Here is a 25,931-nt window from a genome sequence, read left to right on the forward strand (position 1 = left end):
TGACCGGAAATCTATCTTGTTTTTGTTGCTCGGCCGTTTTGTGTGTCATTGTACGAAGGCGAAGTAGATCATTCTGTAACGGTAATTGTGGGAACGTACGCGTTTAGTAATTTTCTGCACTTTGTTTTTGAAGTGGCAGCAGTTTTATCAACGCAATGCTTAGAGAAATCCCCGAAAAACCAACCGCAGAGAGAAGGTACTTAGTCCTTCATACCTTGAAAATCGTCTTTGTCATAATGATTCATTTTTTTCACTTTTGGGAATTATTCAAGTTGCGTTGCAAAGTGGCATGAATGACAACATCAACAAATAGCGGCTTGGGCTAGAGATGGACAGACGTTTCTCTCGGTGGGTCGTTAGAAATAAATCTAGCAGTCTTGATCAGTTATCAGTCGTTCGTGTAGAGAAAGTGAGATCGTGTCGGGACGGTGAAATTTGAGATGAGTTGAAAGTGCGAAAAGTGTTTACAAAATCACATTTAGGGTTCTGTTTTGACATCGCGGATGCCACGTCTGAGTAACTTATCCGCGGGAAAGTTAAAATACCCAAGAAGGACCCGAGGGGCAAGATTCGATGATAACATTGCAAGGTGTTGAGCAGCGTAAAACTCGCCAACAAAGGAGCGGTCGGAATGAGGAGGGACGCTAGAAAGCTCTGATAGCAACGGGCGGAACAGCAGCTTTGCACTGAATAAAGATTAGTGCAAGACTTCAAGGAATGTCTAGCGCGCAGCGTTGTAAACTGTTGTGAGCGGCGAATATACCCCTCCCCCCACTTGCGATCGCAACAGGAAATTTCAGACTATAAATGAAATAACCACTTCAGCGTCTGACATAAACGTAATAACCAGGTTTCGGGTAACACGACTAAAATACTGTCGCTTGCTTGGATCAGGATATGCAGGTTACCACGTATGGGAAATAGACTCCCAGCGTTAATACAAACGAATGAAAGAAATTTCATATTGGAGTGTTTGGTTGTTTCAGTAGATGGCTGCGGGGCACGTAGGGCTATCACTTGCGTAGCTGGATCTCGAAATTTCAGTTACCCCATGGATCGTTAATTTTTAGTATGCAAGCTGATAGGTTCATGACTGGGATTCACCGAATGCACTCAGCTGCTTGTGTATCAGGGGAATGTTAGAGGAGTAATTCTGTGATAAACTGTATTTAGTTTTTTTTTCAGTTTATTTGCATTTAAAATATAGTGGTATTTGTCTTTGAATTGCGTTATCGCCATTCAAAATGGTTGGCCTGTTTTAAAGCGAATGCTACCTTAGTGGGACCGATGTTTTCCTATAAAAAACTAAGGCATTTCCCCATAGACCACATAGTCGACCAAAAAGCTCTGATAAGGTCTTTGGACATAAGTCGCGTTCGTTAAAACGGGCTTTTACTGTGGCAGAGCGGGACATGAAATACACGACAAAGGAGCGATTCTTGATAAAACAATACGCTCATTGATCATGAGGGAGTACAACACTAAGCCTCTATCTCTTGAACCACGTATATTTGCACATTTAGGCCGTTCAAAGATGCTTTTACTTAACACCTAAAAGATCTTCGCATGGGTTCGTTCTTCGCTGTTGATTCTGGGTCTCTTATAGATTGACCATCAATCTGGCGCACTTTCGGCGGAGGTTGAGCGTACTTTTGGCTTTCGTGCTTCTTTAAACGTTTGCTCTAAAGGGATGGTAAATTTTTGCTGAGTTGGAAAGGTCCCAGTCGGTGTGCGCATTCAACATCACCTGGGTTGGGCGTTATATTGAGGGTATCCTTCATTTATTCATGATTAGTTCCTCGGATTGGGCCGACGTTTCGCGCTTAGAATCAACATGTCAAAAAAAAAGGACAGGTTGTTTCGTCGGTCTTCATTGTTTGATTTGTCAATACTGCAGGTTAGCTCCGCTATTAGTGCCAAATTTTTGGCAGCGATCGATGAAATATCCTCGACGTGCCCTTTCGTGTGGAAAAGTAGGAACAATGTTTTTCTTTTTCATCACGCATTCTTTATATTGTCAAACGTTTTCGCATGTCCGGAGAGTGTAGTTTGTATGGCTTTATTTATTTGATAATCTCACCGTTTTCTTCAACTGGGTGCGCGGTCAGAAGAAATGGGGAGTCAACTCAATTTAGCAAACAACCCCACCGAATCTACAGGGCACAGGTGACGCAGGGGATGGAAGTCAGAGGTGTGGCTTTCGTCGATCATAGCGGTAAGAATGAGGCATAGCCTTGAACGTACAAAAATAGAGACTTATATTATGACAGCCAAAACACGGTGCAACGAAGACAAGTAGCGTTAACGAGAGGTAACTCAAAACGAATAGAAGTGCGGGAAACAGTTCAAATACAAAAAGTACAACAGGGAGCTTTGACCAGGAATATTACGAGGTAAAAGAAGTAACTGAAAGAAAGACAGTTCGATGGATATAAGAGACAGAGTCCCACAATATTCACCGACCGGGCCGGACGATGCATCGCTGTCGGAGGCGATTCGTCTACCTGGCAAGCGTGGCCTCGTCGTAGGCCAGGCCGCCCGAGACGATCACGGTGATTCAAGACCGGGAGTACGTTGGAGGCCTCCAGGGCGTGGGTCACCGATAGTGGGGTGCACAAACTGGCAGAAGTCGTTGTCACATCACAACGTGCAAACGTAGCTGGTTTGCTTAGGCGCGGCGTCTCTTTTTATAATTGTGCCGGCGCGGAGAGAGAGGGCAAAACACACAACGCGCCCGCCGCCGTTGACGGAAGAGCTTCCCTCTTTGTCACTTCTGGAATCATCGGCGCGCTTTAGCACTGGCAAGGCCACGCTTGCCTTCTGGAAAGAATTTGAAGCTTCGGCGAAAGCTGAGCGGCGGAGCTTTTATTTTGGTATTTTCTTGCCGGCGAGCCGGCGAGTGGTCGCGTTACCACCGCTTCGTCGAAGAGAGTTCTAGCACTTTCTCGGGGTGAATAGAACCGAACTGAATGAATCGGACGACTGTAACAAGAATTATGCGCTGTACAATACACTAAAAAAATATACAGTACGGTTAGGCGTCGTACGCTCGAGTTTTTGACAGATAAGTAATGTTTGATTTAGTTGAGTGACATCCTGAGCTGGCAAGACGTCACCAGCAGTTTGGGTGGACGCGGCAGGTTTAGTTCGACCCCGATTTTTTTCTATATCTGCGGAAAGCAGCAGCAGGTTTTGAGAGCAGTAACAGTAATAATACAGGGCAAAAAATGCACTACCGCGGGGTCGGCAACACTATCAACGCCTAATATCGTGTTACTTTGGAAAATGTCGAGTAAAGCTTTGTTAATTGCATGAGAAACACTCGTCGCAGCTAAGCATTCGTCATCGTTGTGTTGCCGGGCGTACTGGAGGGGTCACGGGTGAAGTTCGGGCTTTTATACTCGGGTTGAGGCGTTGGTGTCGAAGCTTTGACGCGGTCCACACGTGGAATATAGAAGTAGGCAAGGCGTGGCAGATCAGATAGTGGTTTGGTGGTGCGTTGTGCATCATCCACGACTATTGCATGATGGGCGGTAGTGGCAACTGGGTCGGAAGTAGTGGTTGTCGGTGCAGGCGGACCAGGCTTCCGTCAGTACCGTGAGGCGGAACGTCTGGCAGAACGTGTGTTTACCTCTGCAGGATACTGAAATGACACATGCCCTGGTGACCACCTACGATAAAAACAGGCGCCGCACGTAAGCGCCCGCCACACTTTTGTTCACTTCAGGTTGACGGCACCCTTAAAGGGTTTCCAGCTGTTGCTCATGTCCGCTTGCCGAGTGCAATCTGAGTCACCGAATTTTATTAGTTAGCCTCTCGATCGTCTATCGGTCTTATCGTATTTGTGTATATCCCCACTTATCGTTTGGTTAAAAGGGTGGTTCACCTCGTCCTTCGGCCGCATTACACGACCTTAGCAATCCAACTGTTTGCTTACAACACTTTTCTCTTTCTCTAAGATGGCGCGGTTTTCGCGCTCAAATTATGTCGTTAGAGTGGTGTCGCTGCTATCGGTATGCTTACTTCAGTTTGAGCTACAAATTCATTCGATAGCCACTGTAAAAATTGGCAACAAAAGCGAAACAGCAAAGGGGGTGCGTACCTTCTCACCAACGGAGATACATCCGGTGCCTATGTTCATTCGCATCCTTTGTATCCCCATTAAAAACTTAGCAAAGGTGCAAGTAATTATCAAATTGTTCTGGCATTTCATTTCCTATCTATCTTGAAAGGGTGCACCTCTACATGTCTCTTGAAATGACAAGTCCGATAGCTCAAGTGTATATTGTTAACCATTCTACTCATCTTTTTGAGTAAAATCGTCGAAGCAGTTTACTTAAGTCGGGCCAAAACTGGCTCAATAAAACTGTGTCATCCGCAAACTCGAAAGCTTAAGCGTTCACATGAATCCACAGTTGACTTTTCTGGCAATTACATTTTTCACCTCCACCTTCAGATTAGTGTAAATATTGCCGTTAAACTGACCTCTTCCCTGGCACCTTCTCCCATACGAAACGTTTTAGTCCGCTGATGGGGGTAATCGTACGAGCAAATTTGTGGTACATATTTTAGAACAGTTGTACGTACATACCCTCCGTTCTGTGACCCCTTAATGCTGCAGACACAGTGGTGGGGGCCAAAGGGACCAGCACTTTCTACATTCTATGAAAATTATATGTACAGGGGCTTACTATATTCCCAAATTTTAAATACTTGCTTTAGACGAAACTAGAGCAGGCAGAATTCTTTATATTGCTGAAAGTCTTAGACCCATAAATCTTGTATCAGAGAATTGGTTTCAACAGCGTGAGACCAAAGCTGTAAATTATTAAATGGAAGCGCCTCTACGTAGGCCTTTTCACAGCAAAAAGACGCCCGCGTCTTGTTGCCGATCTTTTTATCACGAACATGAGAGCATAACAGCGCCCATTTTAAAGACTTGTGGTTGTTGGGTATGTGGTTGCCGTTCTGGTGCAGATGTTTTTGAGCGTGGGTCTGTTTTTAAATATCGAAGAACCATTTCTGTCCTTGCAATTAGGTACACAGCAAGTTGCTAATTCATTAGTTGGTTAAAAGTGCAACCTACTTTCGCTAATTACTAGTAATACTTACTACTGTATCGTACGACATGTTGGCCATCACCAGCGAAACAATGTTGTATTTCAGTATAGAGTACCAGAGAGTACCCTGGTAGAAATCTCCAGCATTCAGGAACAATGGGTTGCTGCTTTGCTTTTTGAGCTCTCTAACCTGCAAGAAAGGTTGGATTGGGTAAGAGGCTTGGAGAAAGCACCAATGAATGCCGATGAAGCTATAGTCACCCAATAAGTGAAAGAAAACGTCTATAGGTTCGCAGCACCAAGATAAGCAGCAACCCTAAAGCTTCTCATACAAAATTGTACGCATTGTTTACGTGGTCCCTCAAAATATCTGTTTCGTCAACAACGGCAGTAATAATCAAAGTTTTACAACCAGAGGCGTTAAAATTGCACAGATACTTTAAAAATAGGCGAAGGAAATAAATACTCCGACATTAGAAAGCGACATACATAGCAAATAAATGATCTCCGGCGGCTCAGAGGATGGCTTCTGAACATAAAGGGTTTATTAGGGTGTTGTTCTTGTTTAAAAGATAATTCGGCTGGGGAACACGAAATACTTAGGCCTCGCGACGGGCTCGTGTACAAGTACAGAAGCTTTAAATTTAGGCGTAAAAGTTTAAGCTACCATTTAAAACCCGATCGGCTACGGAGGAAAGCGGCAACGTATACGCAGCGAAGAACTGTACATGAACTCCTTTGTTGAGACACCGTTAGTGTCGTGCAAAGGCCGCAAAGTTCACGTTGTGTCAGGGTATGGGAGCGTGGCGCGTGTGCTAGACCTCACAAGCTGATATCCCACCAGCATTCGCGGTTCCCCTGCAGACACTCAGACGCGCAAGCAGAGGCAATGGCACAGCTGCGCATCATGGCAGCTCAGGACACTGGAACCATCTCACGGCGCAGCGTTGGCCAAAAACAACATGCCCGAGGTTTTATTTAAGGCTTTGGTTCAGGGGCTATGCACTCGGCCGCTGCGGGTGTGCCTGCGAATCCCAGACGTTACCTTCGCATTAATTCACCATGCCATGCGAGGAGTACACCAGGAACGAGTACATCAAGCACAAGTACATCGGGCATTTGATTCCCTTCAACAGAAAACGTTTCTTGCTACGGTTTGCGTAAGGGGACGTGAATCGGCAGGATGTAAGCAAAAATACTGTGAAGGAGTGAAACCCCTATGCTTGGAAGGCGTCTGCATCCACATCATATTCAACAGTGCTGCTAAGAGGCGAATTTGCACAGTTATAGAAGAAGATTCGCACTAGAAGGAAAATTATGCCTCGCCCAGGATTCGACCTCGACCTACCACCTTTACCCCTTTGTCTTACTTGGCTTTCTCAACTGCCTTACCTTATTTCTGTCCTCATTCAACAAGCCGCATATTTCCTATTCTGATTTCACTGCGGGTATATTGAGGATTTTTGATCTGGCAATCTTGGTGCGTGTAATGAGGTGACATTGGCATGAGGTAACATTGTTAGGAGACGACATTGTGATGAGGTGACCATGTGACAGAGGTGGTGTTTATTATCGACAAGCCCGGATGACTGGGAAGAATTACACGAATTTGGACAAACGCCTCTGTGGGGCTGTGGCAGCAATTGACTCCGCCTGAAGTGAACCGGCAGAATACCCCAAGGCATAGCAGGGACGGGAGAGGAAGAATTGGGTTCGTGACTGGTTTACATTAGGGGATATTTCTAAGGAACATGGTTATGAGGGCTGCCCGCAAGATGCGGTAGACGTGGTCTGCCGAGGCCGTCGTTGAGGGCACCCGAAAACCCATCCAGGTCACAGCACCAGCTACATATTTTTGCCGCTCGACGGCCGCGCATTGAATCGCCGGCATCGATGGGCTACGTGGTGTTCCGGATGCCAAGCTACCAAATGCCGGCGAGAAAGAGAGAGAGATAACTTTATTACGCAATAATGCGAGAGAGGTTCCTCAGTCCGGGAGCCCATGTGCTGTCCAGGCTGCCATAGTCCTGGTCACAAGCAGGAACTGACCCTCAGGTACACAGCTGGACAGCAGTATCTCCCACTGCTTAAGAGAATGGGACGGGTTCAGGAACGGAAGGCCTGAGTTTTTTGTTCAGTCGAATAATATTGTGTCGGAGTTCTTGGTTACTGGCAGAATTTACACTTATCAGAGTACTGTGTAGAAAATAGTAAATGCATAGAGATGGGGTGGGGAAAAGTACCTCCTTGAATTTGTCTGAGCGTGATTTCTTGGCTTTATGTTAAAGATTTGCGAGGACTCATCGACTGGTGTCGTGGTGGTCTCGGAGCTGAGCTACCAAACGCTGCCTTTAATGGGGGACGTGGTGTTCCGGCACCAGGCTGCAGAGCCAACATATCTAGTTGAATCTCGAAGGCCGTGGATTGAATTGCCCGCCTCGACTGTGCGACATGGTGATACCGTGACGACTACCAACAGCCGCCCCATCGAAGACATTTGATCGGCTCCGCATCAAGCCTGTCACAGCAAGTGAGGCGTTTCTTTTATTACCAGTTTCGTCGTGAAATGAGCACGGACGGGTTAGTTTTTCTGCTCTTGCCAAACTTTGTGTGTTAGGATGAATTTGTTTATCGCATTCATGTTTCCCCTCTAACGCAATTCTGTTTACCTCGTCCCGTCTCCATAAACGCTCGTCCCAGTCCTTTACGCCCGTCCGAAGTGCCTGTATCGTTTCTGCGACGTGACCATTATTTCGAAATAGTTCAAAAAAGTTTTCGCAGATACTGACGTTTCAATATTGCTTCGTACCTTCGACGTTGCATTTTCAGTGAAGCTGTAACCCCTTCAGATCCAAGATAATATCGTGTTTGGAAGAAATTGGTCAAAAATACCACGTTGGTCGCACGGTACAACCAAAAGCACATTCAGTTGAAATAAGTTCCCTTTACTTGCCACCAAAACAGGAAACCGTCATGCTGTGGGAATACTCAAACCGCTGTGGTACAGTGTGAGTGGTGAATAACATTCTGTGGTTGCAAAGAGATTGATAAAGGGTGAAAATTATGTACCCTGTTCTCAAGTACAGAAATGAGGGTATTCGAGTTGGTCGTTACACCCTGATAGGAAACGACAGCGGAAAGACGAAGAAACAGCAAAGGAGACGTGCCAGTAGGCCCAGATTTTGAAGTAAACTGTTTCTTGCCAGTGAATAACGAGAAGTGCCGAAAAAAATCTGTGACAAGGAGGGACAGATAGAGAGCTGCAGAGAAAAAAGCGAAAACTGTAAAAAACTAGAGCTTCGTTTATATAGTAGGAGTTTTCGCTGCAATGTAATCAATTTTCTTTCTTTCTTGATACAATCAACCAGTACCGGTCTACATACCTTCTTTGATCTTCGGCCGCGCGGTGGCTGTGTTTCTGTTAAATCACGCACCAAAAAGACAGTTCGCTCAACATTATGTGACCAAATCAGGATTTCTAATGTTCAGCCTTTACACATATTGTTAAAGACATCAAAATATCACCAGACCGTCATAAAAAACGCCTGAATCTGGCCATACAGAAGAAAGGCGAAGTGCACGTATATCTAACCTTGTTTTGTCTAGCAGCTTTAAGAGCACTTGTGGTTACACGTAAGTTTTGGATAACTCGGCAGGGTTCAAGATACTGTTTTAACATAGTAACGGTGATATACAGTGTGACTATTTTTAAGTAGCTTTCCGGGTCATGCTACTACTACTTAGTGGGTGTTGTGTAGACACAGTAAAATTAGAATGCGCCACGGAGTCGAAACGAAACGGAGATGAAACAGCTCATTGCGGCAAGCGCGGTCGAGCGAACGGATAATGTCACAATGGAAACAAAAGCGGACTGCGAAGCTTCGTACCTGGCACGGTGAAGAAGAGGGTAGCGGCACCTGATGAACGGAATGACAGCGGCCACAATTCTTTCCCTGGCTGCGCAGTACAATGCCGGTTGTGGTGGCCGCGCAGTTTGTTTACTTGCGGCAGATGCCGCTAGCTTAACCTCTGACAAACGCTTGTAACCCTATGTGGCCGCGCTAGGATGCCTCATTTCCCCTCCAATACTATTCTTGGTCCGAGGAATGCGTATTCTTATCGAGAGCTGTACTGAAGACTTGTTTCACTACTGAAAGCGCCCTGATGTTTCCAAGTCGACAGGATTCCCGCATTCTTGACACAAAAACTTAGCTGCCGCGTCAACAAGAGCATCCCTCCCTCCTTCCTATATTACAAGAGATACAAAAATAATGGTCTCCGCAAGGACATTTAATATCCTAACACTGGATTTCATTACTAAACACGTGTACTTAAATCTTCACAACGATGGAGGAAGCTTACCCTCGTAAAATACCAAGTACGAGGCTCGCAAAGACAAACATGGAAACACTCGGTTAAAAGGGATTTCCAAGAAAACCTTACGCGCCCCTTCTGCAGGGCCGTATATGCATCCCTTGATACCAGAGCAAGTGAAGCGCTCTGGTGGAGCCTTTCCAGGCAGATTATAATTTTGACCTTGACTGTTCTGGTTTCGAACTTTTGGTCATTGTTTCTGATATTTTTTTCTTTTTTCAATAGTGTAATAATGTGTATCACAAGGGTTCGGGTCCAGGAACCTTTAACCAGTAAGAAACGTTTACGACTATGTAGCGGGCGTGGCTTTACAAAAACGCTATGTTTAGCCCATCACTTTTCCAAGGAGGTAACATAATACTATAACGCACCCTTTCCACCCGTCAAACCAGTGATATTATGAAAGTAGAAAAACTGCGCGCAAAAGACAGGACCGTGACAAGTAGACAGGACAAGCGCTTGTCCTGTCTACTTGTCACGGTCCTGTCTTTTACGCGCAGTTTTTCTACTTTCATGATGCTGCACCAAGTAGCCCAACAACATGCTGTACTAAGCAGTGATATTAAAACATTTTTAACATAAGGACAAACATCTGTGGATCGGAGAGCTTGGGTGAACAAGGCAAGGTAACTGCGCCTGAAGACACATACAACACTGCACCTAATACTGATACCAAGGTTGCGTAAAATAAATGCTATCAATGCGCCAACAGTTAGGATTGAGTGCGCGACACGTGAGACCCATTCGTTTTGAACTACAGAACGTTATAATCTCAATGAGGAATATTATCATAATCATATGCGACTTTATAACCGTGGTGAAGAATGGGTTTGCGTAAGTCAGCCACTATGACTGGGCGTGCCGGAAAAGCGGGTCCTGTTGTAGCATGGGGATAAAACATTTAAAACATCTACTACAAAGAATAGGCAAAATGGGTGCTACTGAATATGTCTATATCTTCGAAAGTACCGATTAGCCGCGTCACATCATAAACATATCCGTTCGTGCATCTTCAGTGTTGCGTGTGTTTATCTTTTACCGTAAATTTCAATTGAAGAAATTTTTTATTGTATTGTTCTGCATGTTTTATTTATGCTGATGCTCTATTTGTTCTGCACAACGGTACTCCTGAAAACATTCTTTTCTGATCCGCCAACCCTTATGTAATGCTTGCACAAATTTAACAGTATGGCAAATGAAATAATATAGAACAAAAGCACGAATGTCACATCCTGTGTTGGATCAAACCAACTTTACGAGGTCGCAAAGTTGTGCGTCTTCGGAGAATTTCGGAAGGCCCAGCAAGATGGCATGCTGCAGAATAAAACAAAAATGCACAAATGCCCCGCAAACTGTCCGTGTAGCCATCTTGTAACGCACCGCCTAAGTGCGTTATTCTTGAGTATTTTGATGCGAAAGAAAAAATTAGAAATAGTTTTTTCTTAGTAAGAAATTTGCTGCTGGGTATGTTGGGGTAAGTACACCATTGAGATTCCAAGAAATAATGAGAAGGCGAACAAGCAAAAACAATTTTGAAATGTTTTATGCAAGGTAAAAAGCAGCAACTCAAAGGAAAGAATGCAAATATTACTTGAGTTTGTTGCACTTGCCGCCTGTGATTGGTTGGAAAATGTTTCAAAAGTTATGCTCTATAAGCCTTGCGAATGTTGTGCCGCGTGCAACACTTTGTTTGGGTCATGAGGGCATTTGAAAGAGGAACACCCGAATAGATACTTAATTGCTCAATATCTTTGTTAACAGCTGCGAATTACCTGATGTGAGAATGGTTAAAATATCGCAGCACCAATACCAGCATATGACATGGGGTTCGCCACTTGCTCAGCTCCGGCAGGCGGCCTGGGAGTCGGTGATTACGCGTACGTGTTTATATTTTGACGCGGTGGATACAACGGCAATGGCTATGGCTGCTTCTTCTGCCTCTGTCGGGCTGCTAGTGTTGAAGGAGGCCGAATCTATGTCCTTCAGGTCTGGATAGATGATGGAAATTGCCATCGCTGGCCGATGCGGATACGTGGCTGCGTCCGCAAACCTCGAGTGTGGGTCACTGGTGAATCGTGATAGAATATATATGGCTCTCGCCGAACTTCGTGTGTGGGGCTCGGGGTGCATGTTCCGAGCTAGTGGTGCCGCCTTGAGTTTACGTCTGTCCTCGAGTCGTAAAATCTCCGTCTTCGCAGTGTGACCTCTAGCGTTAGGAGATATAGCAGACATCGGAGTAGATGTCTCCCCGTAGGAGTGAGTGTTAGACGTTCCTGCTGGCTTATAAGGTCTGCTTCGTTATGGACCTCGACCGTGTCGTAGACTCCTAAGAAAAGGTGTTTACCAGTTTCTGTGGTAGGTTGTTGTCCTAGAGCTTGTTTGTAAGCCCTGTGGAGGACGGTCTTAAGCTTTTCCCTTTCGTTATTTTTGAGCTGGAGATACAGAGCTTCGTGGACGATCCGGTTGATAATTAAAACCTGGATAAGCCTCGTCACGTCGGTCTATTTGAGCCTGTGGTGTCTGTTGATAATTAGGCCGATCATTCTCATTATTTGGGCTGATGATTGTGTGAGAAGTACGTATCCGCTCTCCGAATTTTGTTGTATATGCAAGCCAAGGATGCGCACTCACTTGATAATGCAGATCTCTTGCCGTCCAAACTCAGTTTGAACTGTGGTTGCACATATGCAAACCTTGGTCGCTGCAGTTTAAAGGAGCCATGAAGAGAAAATACAACTTCGTTTGATTTGAAAGAACTAGGATTCATAATCTCATTCAGCTGCATTAGAGCCACAAAAGATGTTTATTTAACAAAAAAAAGCAATGAGTATTTAAAAACTTTCAAATTTTGCGCCACAGTGACGTGTTATGAGCAAGAATGACGTCATACGGGCCAACAATAAAACATAATTTTCAGTGCGTTAACTGCACGTTAGCATTCAAGTGATGCGGTGAAATGGAACTAGAGGCCCCAGTACAGACGTCCAGTCATGTGTCGTCGCGACAGGTCAGTTAGGTGGCCGCCAATCGCACAAACAAGGTTCCGTGACGTCATAGAAAAGTTGCGGCAAATTGGCCAGGGGGTCGCGACTGCTTCAAACGTTTTCTTTAATATCTCCGTTATTTGTTCGAAGATTGCCATGATATTAGTATCATTGTTATCGGGACTAAGCAGTCCTTCTAATAAACCCAACTTGTATTTTGTCTTCATGGCTCCTTTAACTAGAAGTAGTTCCAATTTCTCCGGCATGCACTGGAGCCCACTCACTTGCGCGTGTTGCGGCGCTGTGTGTACAGCCTTTTGCGATTTCTCGTATATCTCACCAACTAATCCTGTGTTGGTGCACATCGTTATATCGTCGGAATAAATCACATGATGGATGCCTTCAATCTCCCGCAGTTTGGATGACAGCTTCATCAAGGCCATGTTAAATAGGGTTGGAGAGAGTACAGCTCTTGTGCCGTGCCTTTGTTCGGGCTACTAATGGTGTTTGTGCGGAGATCTCCGATCCCTACTGTGGCAGTTCGGTTCGTCAGATTGGATCGGATGTAGTTATACGCTCGAAAGCAATAGTTTGTTTCTATCAAATTTTTGATTATAGTATAATGGGCTACATTGTGATGGCTGCTTTCTGGCCTAATACCAGGATTGCCTTGACATCGTGTGGAGAGGCATGCTGGATGACGTCTTCCTTTACTTGCAGCAGAATATCTTGTGTTGGCAGTTTCGGTCAGAACCAAACATCGTTTCAGGAAACAGTTCGCGATCTTCGAAATATGGCTGTAGGTGGTTCATAATTATGTGCTCGAGGAGTTTCCAGACTAAAAATTCAGCGATATCGGGCTCACGCATTTTGGGGTATAAGGTTTATTCGGCTTCGGTGTGAGCACTACGTGGGCGTGTTTGCAATTTTTAGGCAGGGTGCCAGATTCCCAGTGCTTGTAAAATTTCGTTAGGGGTGGAAAAGACGAGTCTTTCTGACTTATCAGTTTGTTCGTACCCTTATACCTACCCGGCGCCGTGCTGCCAGTGAGAGATGCGAGTGCTTATTTCACTTCAGCCATCGTTAGGGGCGGTGTAGTAATTCGTTCGGGTCCCCTGTGTATTCAGGGTTTGTTACACTTTGGATGTAGGAACCTATACATTTCGTAGTTAACGCATCTGGGATTTGACCATCAGTGCCTGGGTGTTAATGCGTGATGCGCTGAATGGCCTGGCAGGGTAGCGTAGAATGAAGGGCGGCATCACCACGCCTATGCTACTTTTTGCTAGTTTTTATTGTATTATTGAGCTTCTAAAATAGCGGCACTGGGAAAACACTCCTCGTCTGACTTCCCTCTCTCCACCTCTCCCTGGCGCCATTCGTGGTGCTTATGCGCGACCAAAATGGCGACAACGGTATTCGTTTCCACCTTTTCTGCAAGGCATGCCGAACGCGCGGGTTTCATGTAGTCGGAGATTTCTCGTTTGTGCTTTCTCGGACAGTGCGGTGAAGAAAAATAGCCGCCAGGAACATCAGGTGGAATCGCAACAAAAGTTTTTTTTTGCGTCGTGGTAGCGATAAGTGAGAAACTGTATACCATGAAGGTATGCAGTTTGGTACGTATACGTGGGGTTTGTATACCAAGAAGCTGAGCTGAAAATAGGCCTTGGGTCGGGCGTGCGCTGCGGTTGACGACCACTGTATTTTGTATTGTGCATCAGTGTTACTCGCCGTACGTCGAGTTCGCGAATAAAGTGTTCAAGTGTGATTTGATATGGCGTCTTTAATGACAAGGCGGCGTACTCCGGCCTGGCCTGGCTGCGTAAGCTATGCGCTGGTCCAACGGAAGCAGCGCGGCCACAGTTCGGCGTCTGCGCGGACGAGAGAGCATCACCACTTCCCCGACGCACTGCGTCTTTAAGTGTGGCCATGAAAGGTAACAAATTCCAAGGAACATTGCGGCGACGTTGCTATGGCAATTACTACGCACTAATACCTTCCCAGGCTCACCCGGGGAGCTGGGGAAGCTGGTAGCGGAATTAGCCCCAACGGTGGGTTGAAGGCTAACAATCTTAAGTGGGGTAATGCCAGGCCACCACCTGGCATTACCCCACTTAAGATTATATCCACTCTCCCTAGCTGTCCGCCTTCCATTCAAGCGTCGCCATGCGGGAATGACTGTTCGCCGCCTCATTCTTCTCTCCATTTCACAATTACCCAAAGTAACATTTCTTCTCTTGTTAAGCGGCTATTCCATTCAATGTCGCACCGTTTTGCAGCAATGAAAAAGGTGATTACCAACACCCAAACTCCTGGCCCGTCAGATTTCGGCATACCGGTTGGGAATTATGCGAATTATATTTTTTGAATAATAGTGAGTGTTTAATGCGTGCTTTGAAGAAATAATTCAGGATAAAATTCTAGCGCGGTAGTTTTGGGTGAACACCGTTCATATTTGAGCAGAAAGGAAGTAAATTCAAAGCCACCGAGCTGCCTCGTAAAAGAATATTATATTGGCTAGAAGCATTTATGCATCATCTTGCTTCATGCCAATGATAAATGAACATCAAAACGCAAGATGGGAATAAGATTTTTCTCAAACAAAGATGAGTTTGTCGTATTCAACAGTTCCTTTCTGCGAGATACAGAAATGTAGACTTCTTTGACACCTATTTCATAAGACATTTTGTTACCTCCCACCCAAAAATAGCTCTTCTGTGTAATTATTTACAACAAGCGCGCTACGAGGGAATACTGCTTCAGAATATATGACCTAGTGGCCGTGCTAACATTTTTATCGGAGTGTGTTTGAGTACACTGACAACGAACAAAAGAAAGACACTTAGAAAAGGGAGACGAAGAGTCGGCGGCCGTAACACGGCGGCACGAGGGCGCGGGTATTAGTTATTCGAAAGTAGAGAATAAAGAAGGACGAGTGCTCTGTTTAGAGATCCGCGAGTTTTAAAAGCTACATATTTTGGCTTCAACCTCCTGGAGGCCCTGGGAGTCCCACGAAAGCTATAGGTCGTGCTCCTTACCTGTGTGCTTCTGGGGTGCCTGCCCGATGGCGGAGCCTTGAAATACCAGCAGAGGGCTAAGGAGATGGACCAAGGGTCGACGACTGGATCCGCAATGAAATCCGCGATAAACCAAGGCAAAGCTTCACAGGTGAAGATTTTACAGGAATTCTTAAGAATACAAATGGAGATGACCAAGAATGGGAGTCAAGGGCAACCCCCATAAAACGTAACTGGTAGATCCGTCCAAAACGCTGTGAACCCACCTGTACAATCGGAGACACCCGTGCCCTCAGTGTTGGCCATGACCGAAGAATCTCACTCCCCAGCCACACCGGCGTGTCCCTTGTGTGAGAGCCGCGGTCACATTTCATAAAGCTGCAGACTACGGGTCAGCGTGTCGGGAACCGAGAAGGGGATGCGACTGCGAATCTTTCGCTGCTGCTGGTGGTGCGGCAGGCGCAACCATGTGGCTCGTCAGTGTAGAGCATCGCGCAACCTGACCTGCGGTGCGTGCAACGGGCGTCACCTCACCTTGCTGTGTGACGTGCTCCGCCAAGCTTACAACACCACGCTCAGGTCAACGCCGCAGGTACAAGATGAAGAAGATGCACCTGCTGTTGCGACGGCTTCGAGCGGGCGCTCCGTGGCAAACTGCAGACGGCCGGAGCCTGAGAAGAGAGTGCACGGTGACGTTTGATAGTACGAGTACTTCCAGAGACCACAAGCAAACGGACGTGCATTCGTCCTGATTGGTCTATGCCCTCAAATACACAGTGGTGGGCGCAGAAGAGCTATAGTTGGTCACGTTCGGCAGGGCGAAGGCTCCCAAGATTTCACAGATCTGACAAGTGAAGTTGATGCTATATGGGCCAGATCGTGGATACCCGGCTACTCTGGAAGCCCTGGAGGTCCCCTAGATTTGCTCCTTAATCCGTCCGCAACTAGACAGTGAGCCAATAAGTGTCCTGGATGAAGTGCGATACGTCCTCACCGATGCCTTTCAGCTGTATACCTGGCAAGCCTAAAAAATCAGCATACTGGTTGGACAGGCTGCCTTCTTGAGGACGGCCACAGAAACGGTACATTGGATCAACGCGGAGCTTACTGCTGTCGAAACAGTACTCGGGCTGGCCTTAAAAGAAGTGGTCACGTCTCCAGCATGCCCTTCTACCGGTGCCTTAATTCTATCATGCATATCACTGGTACATGCCGGTTTTCACGCCTCTGCTGTGTGCGGACTCGATAGCCATCGGCGTTGATAACCCAAGTCCAAAAACGCTGTTTCGATACAGACCAAGGTAAGCATTTGAGCGCAACATCGCCCGTGTCGAAGGTTTACACCAGGTACCGCTTACGATTCAGTCTCCTTGCATCAACAATCGCCAACTTGCGGAACAGCATTTGGGGGACGCAAGTAAATCTATTCCGGGGACAGCCCGCTTTGCTTGAACACTGCGACAAGGCAATGCAAGCCTATTTTAAAGAAACCGTGCGGAACGAATAGCGGAACAGCATTCTCCTTCAACAACCTGTACTACATTCCCCACTAGGCGTTCATCGGGAAGGATGCCGTGACGACAAGGCTACGATTTGTTTTCGGCGCTTCTGTGCACGGAGCCAGACAGCCATATATAACCGACGTCTTGTGGAAGGGCACAAAGCTAGTGTCGAAGTGCTTCAGATACGGATAGGTTGTCGCTAATACCCTGCTTCCATCGTAGCAGACCTCAAGATAGCTTATCTCCAGTTGCTCATTCAGCCACAAGACTGCGATGCATTGAGGTTGTTCTGCGTGAAAAAGTGCCTACGCGAAATCACCCTGCGCACCCCCACCCCCTTGGAGAATGTCGCGCGTGCCGTTCGGCGTATCACCGAGTCCGTTCTTTCTGGCTCCTACGATTTGTCACCATCTCCATGCCTGGCGGGACCAGTATCCGGAAACTCCAGCGCTACGGGAAAGGGCATTCTACGTAGACGGTTTTGTAATTGGTATACCAAGTTTTTAAAAGAAAACGAGTGGTAGGAGGAAGGACGCAGGTTACACTCGACTGCAGGAATGGAACTTCGAAAATGGGCGTCAAACGCAGATAAGCTCGGACATCGTTTCGTGAGCAACAAACGGCCTATCGTAACTGACGCGGGAGAAGCAGTCAGGGCGAAAGTTTTAGGAGTACAGTGGCAGCCCGCAGCAAACTACGTCTACCTGTCAACGAAGGATGCATCCAAGCTTGTAGCGACCACTCCGTCAAGGAAGCGCAGTGTGCTGCAGACATTCGCCAGATTGCACGATCCTTTGAGATGTCTGGCACCATTTACTTTAACCACTCCAGGACCTTTGGAAAACAACTATGCATGAGAATGATGTCTTCCAAATAACGAATAATAAACGCTGTAGAAGAGTTGGTGTACCAAACTGGCAGTTCTGGACGAGGTTCAGGTTCCATGCTTTGTGTTCTCACTAGCCTTTGACTAGCAAGGTTCTATCGAGATTCATTTCTATTTTCAATCTCAAGTCCGTCTCTCTGCCCTATCTTGAGCTGCTTGCTTGCGTCATTGAAGCACGACTTCTATATCACGCCAAGGGTATCGAACTTCTAGAACGGTCTTCCGGGACTTTGTGCATGGACTCCCTTGTCGCGCTACAGTAGATTACTAGCGCCGAAGCTAAACGAGGTTTGTTCGTAGAGCACCGCGGGGATGAGGTAGGGTGACCAACAGTATGAAAGCATTGCAGAAGGAAGAATAACCAGACGGATTTAGTCACACGAGGTAATTCGGCAGCGGTTAGTCTCGCCACCACTCACCGAAGTGGTGCCATGGAACTTCGTGACTTCTAGTTTTACAACACGAGTTCGGATCCGCACACTGGTAATGTTGAGATAAAAAAGTCTAAGTGTCTCAGGAAACATCGCTTTGTCCTTGCGAGATCAAGAGTCAGGAACACTCATTGACTGTAGAAAGCTACAGCACCCTCAGGTACCTTTTGCGAGTCACTGGCTGGATTCGAGTCTTCAGGAAAACGACCAGCGATGAGGGTCATCCGTAAACGGTCTAGTCACGGCAGCAGAAGTAATGGAAGCTGAACGCCACTGGTTGCGGCACGTCCATCTGGAGTCATTCAGCACCAAAGTACGACCCTTTATGCTGTCCAAACCGTCCTATAATATTGAACTGGGCTTCGACTTTAACCATTTGATGATTTATAGGCGCCATCCCTGAAGGAGGCCGGTTGCAGACCTAATGCGAGCATCGAAATTAAGCACCCGATCCTGTTCCCTGCTGGGAATGAGTTCAGCTTCTTCGTCATTTTGGGAGCCCCGATAGCCCGGCACGCCACCGGGAGAAGCCGGTGTCTGGCCCACGAGTGAGCGGTTTGCCGTTGACGCAGAGCACGGCCAGCGAGGCCTCGTTGCGGGCCTAAGCTATCTCTCCCCGCCGCTAGTCAGCGCCATGTTCTTCGCCATGGTACCATAACGCAGGTTTGGAGCTCCTCGGTGCACAGAGCTCAGCAGCCTCGCGGACAACGTCGCCTCGCAATGTCAGTATTGTACTCGTTCCTCTAAAACAGGAACGAAAGGTCGTTCCTTGTTCCTTCCCAATTTTGAAACGAGTTCTCGTTAAAAGTTCCTTTATTGCGAAAGGAACGCGTTCCAGTTCCACTTCCAACATTGGAACGTGTCGTTACATTAACGTTACAGTTCATTTTTTCATTAAAGTATGGTGTCGGATAATCCCGAGGGGAAATAAAGTGAAATTTAAAACTAACGCCAAACTACGTATATTATACAAATAGGAACACCACCGGCAGCGGATTATCTGGAGATAAAAAGAATTCAAAAAAATTTCCTCGCACTTCCCCGAGGGGGAGAGTGTGTAAGTGCGAATGCACGGTTGTTGATTGCGCGATTACGGTGGATATCGTGATCTTAATGAGTAGTCGAGAGATTACACACACGCACTCAACTACAAAGAAAGATATTTCACTCGTTATTGCTGGTACCGTTGCCCGGTCCGCCATCATCGTTATCGAGATGCAGGACCAGCGACCGCTCTCGACGACGGCGCGTGCTCGACTAAAACCCTCCCCCGCCACGCGGCCGCTACACGAGCGCCCTCACGCGTAGGAATGCGGAGCGCCCGCTACGCGAGCGAGAGCTCTCCCGCCCGAAGTGGAGAGGAGGCGCCCAACACCCGCAGTCACTGAGCGGAGAGAGCAGGAGGAGAGTAGCGCCCGCCGTTACGGCGAGGGCTACACGAGCGCCCTCACGCGTCGGAATGCGGAGCGCCCGCTACGCGAGCGAGAGCTCTCCCGCCCGAAGTGGAGAGGAGGCGCCCAACACCCGCAGTCACTGAGCGGAGAGAGAAGGAGGAGAGTAGCGCGCGCCCATCTCCCCCCGTTGCTAGGGAAGACGAGGAGCGTGCGCACCCGCAGCTGTTGCTATGCGGACGACGGCGGCGGACGATTCAGGCTGAGCTTAAGAACTGCATTCGCACTTAAAAAACGCTCCCAGGCAGATTTTTTCAGGAAACACCGGACAATCTCCAGACATGTCTAGCGGCGATTTTGGTGCTCGTCTATTATGGGTGCAGTACATATGGCCCTTTGCACTTCCGTCTTACAAATTCGCCATAAGGTTACTCCGCTCCAGATGTGCAAATAGAAAGTTACATGCAGGAACATAATTAAATTTCTTGCATAGGAAACTGCGTTGAAAGGAACAATACATAGGCGTTTAAGGAATGGTTATTACAGTACTGCAGGTTATTTAAAATGCCTTACAGGCCCTGTGCAGGGAATTGGGTAAGGGGGTTATAAAAGAAGCTTTGCGGATCATACAGCACAAATGTGCGAGTAAGAAAGCACAACAGAACAAGTATACTTGCTACAAAATTCACAACACATTTTAAGTCAAGTAAATTTAAAAAATAAAAGTCGGCAGAGCAGTCAAACATGAAATCTACGTGCAAGAAGTACAAAGTATACTGAACACAATCAGGGTAGTCGATAGAGTAAACAACCCAAAATAGCCAAATATGTGGACGCGGCGTACAAATTAGTTGCTGTGTTTAGCAAATTAGCACAGGAAATAACGCGGAGCATAATCACGTACGTAAAAAAACATTTACGCTATAAAAAATCAAAGCACAGGTTGAAACCAACCAACAAAAGTAACTCTGAATGCTGGCCGTCCACGTTCCGGCTGCCTCTTTCAGGTGTTGTCCATACCGCACGTGACGAAATTACGCCAAACAATGACGAAATTCCTGTCCTTTGTCAACCCGACGCGTGCAATTCAAAAGGTCCTGGAAGTCCCTTCGACATTCCCATCGACCCACAGACCGCACCGTGACGTACTGCATGCGTACTCTGTAACTTCGAGCAGTACAGCATCCTGAGACACTGCGGCGCACCCAGCCCTATTCATAGCCGGTGACACTCCGAATGACCTCACAGCGAGCGCCACTCCCCGGTCGGCACCCCACGCCAGACAGTTTCGGGCCCTTTTCACCCATCTATCCCCCCCTCTTAAAACCTCATAGTATAGCATACCAACGCACCCAGGCCTCGTGCGTGCTAATTCAGTAATTAGCCCTGTTAACTTACAGATACGGTGGTTTCACAAGGGCCCTGCAGCGCCGCTCGGACTTAGAGAACCCTTCCCCGACAGGGAACTATTGTATGGGCCAGACGCGCATCCTGGCCTTTCCACAGAAACGATGAAAGGTGAAAAGCATTCTCGCGGCCGCGCTATTCACCCGTAAAACGCCGCGTAAGATCCGCCGGAATGAAAGCACGCACAAGCTGCTGCCCGCTGCGTGGTTATTCTTCTGCCTTTGGTTTTCGAGGAAGCACCTTCGCGGAAGTGCGCGGGCAAACTGGTCAGCTTGTAGGAAGAGAAACACAGTAGCGACTTGTGGATTTTTGTGCTCGATCCCTGACATCAAAAACAGCCAAATCCTAGCAATGTAACGTTTGCAGAAGGAATGACGTTCCTGCTGTTCCTTCATAAACCTAACGAGTTACCGTTACAGTTCCTCCGACCCTTAATGGAACGGTGGCGTTCCTCTGTTCCTTTCCTGGCAACGCCGTTCCGTACAACACGGCCTCACATAGACTCACCCAAACCACCACACCCGTCTCCCCGTCTCCGCACCATGTACCGTGCCAGTCTCAGCGGACTGAAGTGGGCCAGTTCCTCCCTAGTCCTTTCGAGTCTTCTAAATATTGATTTCCCCCTTTCCGTACCTGCCCGTTTGGATTTTCTTCTGAATAGAATGCGTGTGTTTGCTTAGACAGTAGCCCGGCTCATTGACCTCCGTGCGATCCTGCCCAATCATTCATAACAGGCATACAGGTGCGATTTATTCCACATAAGAAAGTCCTGCTTGCTACAGACTTCTGTTAACTCATACTACAGTTCCCAGATGTGAAATTTCTCCATAGCTTTCTTAATTCCTAAATTTACGCATGTCTGCTTCTAATCGCTTCGTGCCTTTGTGAAACAAAGTATGGTTTCTAGCGACTCCGCCGTTGTTGAAATCTTTTAGTACATCGCCATGATGCATCAATACCTTCCCTCTTTAAATAGTTGGGAAGTAGGGCTATGTATAAGACTTCGCAGAATTTGAGAACGGCTTGTAGGTAATGACAGAAGTCTTGCGATTAGGTGTATTTTAAGTGGGGTATGCCTTTGTGAAATCAAGGAGTTTCGACGTGTTAACCTTTTTAAAGAAGTTTTGGTATATAACACGTGACGTTTATGCCGTCGCATTGTGCTTAATATCGAAGAAATTGAGTTAGTAGTGCACATAACCAGTTTTGTGCAAAACAACTAGCTCTCGTGCCACGTGTATAACTTGCAACATTGTTCATGGCAAGAGAACACTAAGCCTATTTAGGTGAAAACGTAGCTATGGGACTGAGAATACCAGCATTCAATTATTTTAAATAGATGTAGAATGGTGCTTACAAAAAACAAACATATTGCGGGGTAAAACCAGCGCCTAAAACTTCAAATAATAAAACAACAAAAAAGATAAAGAAACATGCAGTTTCACGCTAAAGGCTGCAGATGCACATGTGAGTGCCTTCGGGTGGCTAAGCGTTACACATCCCGCCCACTCAGTGCGGTCGAGGCCGCACTCAGCTGAAAATACAACTGAGTGTTTAGCCGCTGCACTCTTGACCCCAGCCGCTTAAGTGACTTAGGCCACGTAGCCTATTTCTTGAAAGAAATGACCTTGTGAGTATTTTCCACCATCCCGGTAGCTATTGTGGTCCCCCCCGGTTGACAGTATTCTACTTGACAGCGCATCCCTATTAGCCGTGTTGCAGGAGTTTCTCCAAAAAGAACAGGGCTATGAACCCATTTCTCGGGAACATCGTAGTTCGAAAAATGATACCGAAAATGTGTCGAACCACATTGTTTATTGGCATATAGATAAGATGTATTCCGCGTCATATCGATTGCGCGTCCAAGTGTCACGCAATATCTGGCAAAAACGAGACTAGCCAACGTCGCCGCCTGCATCACGCCTAACCAACATCGCCTCTGCGGTCCCTGGCTCTCGTACGGGAATTCACCATCTAGCACGGCATGGGGAGGTCGCGCATTGTTCACTTTGAAGAAGAGCAGGGAGCATGAAGGAACGTAAACGTTCCTGATCATTGCAGAAAATAATTTACTTTAAAGGAAACTAAAATTTTGTGTCCGGGTAAAGTAGAACCAAATGAAAGAGTCGTTTTGGTCGTTCCATGGTTTTGCGCCTTCGTTTCGGTAATTGCGCTGTAATTTTGACAGAAGTGTTCACGTCGTCGTTTTGTGGTCATTGCGTTTAAATTTTGGCAGCCTTCGTTTTCTATGAGGTCAAGTTATACGTCCACCTCTGTTTCCAGAGGAAAGAGGTTTGTCATTTGTTGTTAAGTTTTGTTGTAGTTTTACTTCCGCAGTTCCCATTAGTGCACTCCTGAGCCACCATGCAACGATTCTTGAAAACGAACGAAAGTATACCTCGACGTGTATTTAGAGTATATCTGGAATAACTTTTAAAACAAATTTTCATTCTGTGAAATGACTTCTCACAATAATTACGGCAAGCCATTTGCACGGGTACTACATGCAACATATGCTAATGCTGCTCTATCACCACAGCAAGTCGGCTGATGGTAGAAGGCGCTAAGCTTCATGGTTTCACTGTCTCCTCTCGGTTACTTTCATAGTCGAATTTGCGTATTAACCTTCGCGACATGCCCTGGAAATAATTTTTTTGCGTAATGACGGTCTTTTTGTTACTCCTAGTAACCCGAGTGACACAGCCATGCAAAATGATAGGTTTTTACTCACCTTATGAACAATCCTGGGCACGCCACCAAAGCACTTCTTCTCCTTAATTTTGTCTTCGTCGCATTCCCTACCATTCTTGTCACTCTGAAGTATGCGGGAGTGAATGTCGTTCGTATGAAGTATAGTTACGTTAAAAGTCTCTTTCTTGGTATTAACCTCGACATCAGCAAAGCCATAAGGAGCTTTCACCAAAATAATGGCAGCAAAAACCAATGTCCAAACAAATCCCGAAACCATGGTAGACGTACTGAACAAATAAAGCTTCTTTTAAAATTTGGAATACGTTGTTCCCGAGATGTGGCCTTAGAACTTTGACCCTTCACGTGTAAAATAAGGAATGACCACTCGCTTCAGTTCAAATAAACGAAACGCACTAACGTGCGAGTTGTTAGCTTTTATAAATGTATTTTCCAAATGTCATGTTCGTCGAGGAATTTTGTGTGCAGTGCTTATTTTTTAGGCCGCAAATACGTCGTCGCTTTTCTGCGAAAGGACCAAATGACGTTCTGCTGACGTTTAAAAGTTTTCTGCAGCTATCTATTCGTGAATTTCTTTCGCGCATTCCTTTGCACATTTATTTCATCAAGCTACGGTGTAAGTATTGTTCAAAAAGCATGCATATTAGGCGTGCACCACGTTGAACAGAGGTGTAATAAAAACGTACTCAAACAATATCATCTTATGATAACGGTATTCGTTTCGAAGTGTATTATTGATTCCTCTGCGTCTTCCCCCGACTTCACATGACAGTTTAGTAGACAACTGACATGTAAAGGTGGTATTGCATGATATGCGTCGGCGCAACATTTTTCCTCGTAACATTCAGTGGTTGTGGTGCGTTCACAGCTAAGTATGACTCATTAGCCATCCTTAAGAGCATTTCTCTTTCCAGTGCAAAAAAAAACGTGTAAAACCACTTCTAATTAGCCCTGTTATGATTTCATTGATATGTACAATTATTCTAGGAAGTCTTCCTGTGCTGTGGTTGCATGTTGTAGGTTCACCAAAACTGGGGTTGTCGGTTTGCGCTTAGTGCAGATTCAGTGAAGTTTAGTGTAGCGGATAAGTAACTTCGGAACATAACTTTTTGTTTCCGTTCAAAACATGTAAGCGTTTTGGTTTGTCTGACGACAACCCGATGCAATTTCAATTCCATTTAGGTGAGTTGAATTGTCTGCGACTCCGTTTTTCTTAACTAGATTTTAATATCGTTAGGCAATTCCCACTCGCAGTATATCTGTTCCGTTTAATTTAACTCATTAGTTTACTGAATGTGAAATGACCAATTCAAAAATATTTCACCACACTAAATAAACGCAAACCGGAATACCGAGGAAACCGAGACAAAAACTGCAAGTGCCTGAAATGCAGATCAAAAATTCAAGGGATGGTGCCTTCTTGAGGACATATTCCTTGAAGAAACTCACCCTTGAAATTACTTGGGTCCTCTATACTCTTTTTGTAACAAGCCATTTATTTTCATTTCAAAAGGCGTTTTATATTCCAAGACTTAGCATCCGGGTTTTTTGGATGCTCCCTATGAATGACTGTTCGTTTCCACCATCAAAGACCTCGAGCTGAGAAGATTTGGCCACTCCTGCCCAATGTAGCTTCGTAGTCGGTCGCAAGACAACTTATGGTCCAGCGGAAGTTATGGTCCAGCGGAAGTGTCACCTTCCCGCCTTTGTCTTTTTTTCTTCGTGTATAATTTCATCGCAACAACGAACAGTGACTTGTCTTATTTCTGCGCAAAAAACAGGCATCATTCTTCGTTGCTTGCTGGAGTGCCGCAACCGATGACTTCTGAGTTGTGTCTTTGTGTACTATCTGAAAGATCTTGTCGTTTCTGGGTCCAGGAAGGGGTGATTTTGCGTTTATGCTTGGCTGCACTTGTAAGCCTTCACGTCTTCGTACGGGAAAGATTACACTTCCCGCAACTCGGTTGCGGGAAGCGGCGGCTCCCGTTCGCGTCCCGGCTCGGTCCTTTCCGCGACAAGTGGTTGGCCAGCGAAGCTGAATTCAGGGCACGACCGCACGACGCCGAAACTGCGTTTACATCGAGCGTTTCATGATACTGCACTTTTCACCATTTGACCGCTTTTGCTCGCGCTCGGCGGCGCGACCCTGCTCTGTTTTTTGGGCCTCCAA

At 46.4% G+C, this 25,931-nt stretch overlaps 1 protein-coding gene across 1 annotated transcript in view; it reads right to left on the reverse strand.

Annotated features, from left to right (window-relative positions):
- LOC144139926 (protein 5NUC-like) overlaps positions 1–24,020 on the reverse strand; it is an 81,683-nt gene extending 57,663 nt beyond the window's left edge. Inside the window, exons 1-2 of the mRNA XM_077672151.1 lie at positions 23,784–24,020; positions 5,113–5,250 (exon numbers count right to left, since the gene is read on the reverse strand). Of these exons, the coding sequence (XP_077528277.1) occupies positions 5,113–5,250; positions 23,784–24,020 (375 nt within the window). The remainder of the gene's footprint in view (positions 1–5,112; positions 5,251–23,783) is intronic.
- Positions 24,021–25,931: the final 1,911 nt, after the last annotated feature.

This window comes from Haemaphysalis longicornis, unplaced genomic scaffold, assembly GCF_048455015.1.
Source record: "Haemaphysalis longicornis isolate Haplotype H1 unplaced genomic scaffold, Haemaphysalis longicornis Haplotype H1 scaffold_5, whole genome shotgun sequence".
NCBI lineage: Eukaryota > Metazoa > Arthropoda > Arachnida > Ixodida > Ixodidae > Haemaphysalis > Haemaphysalis longicornis.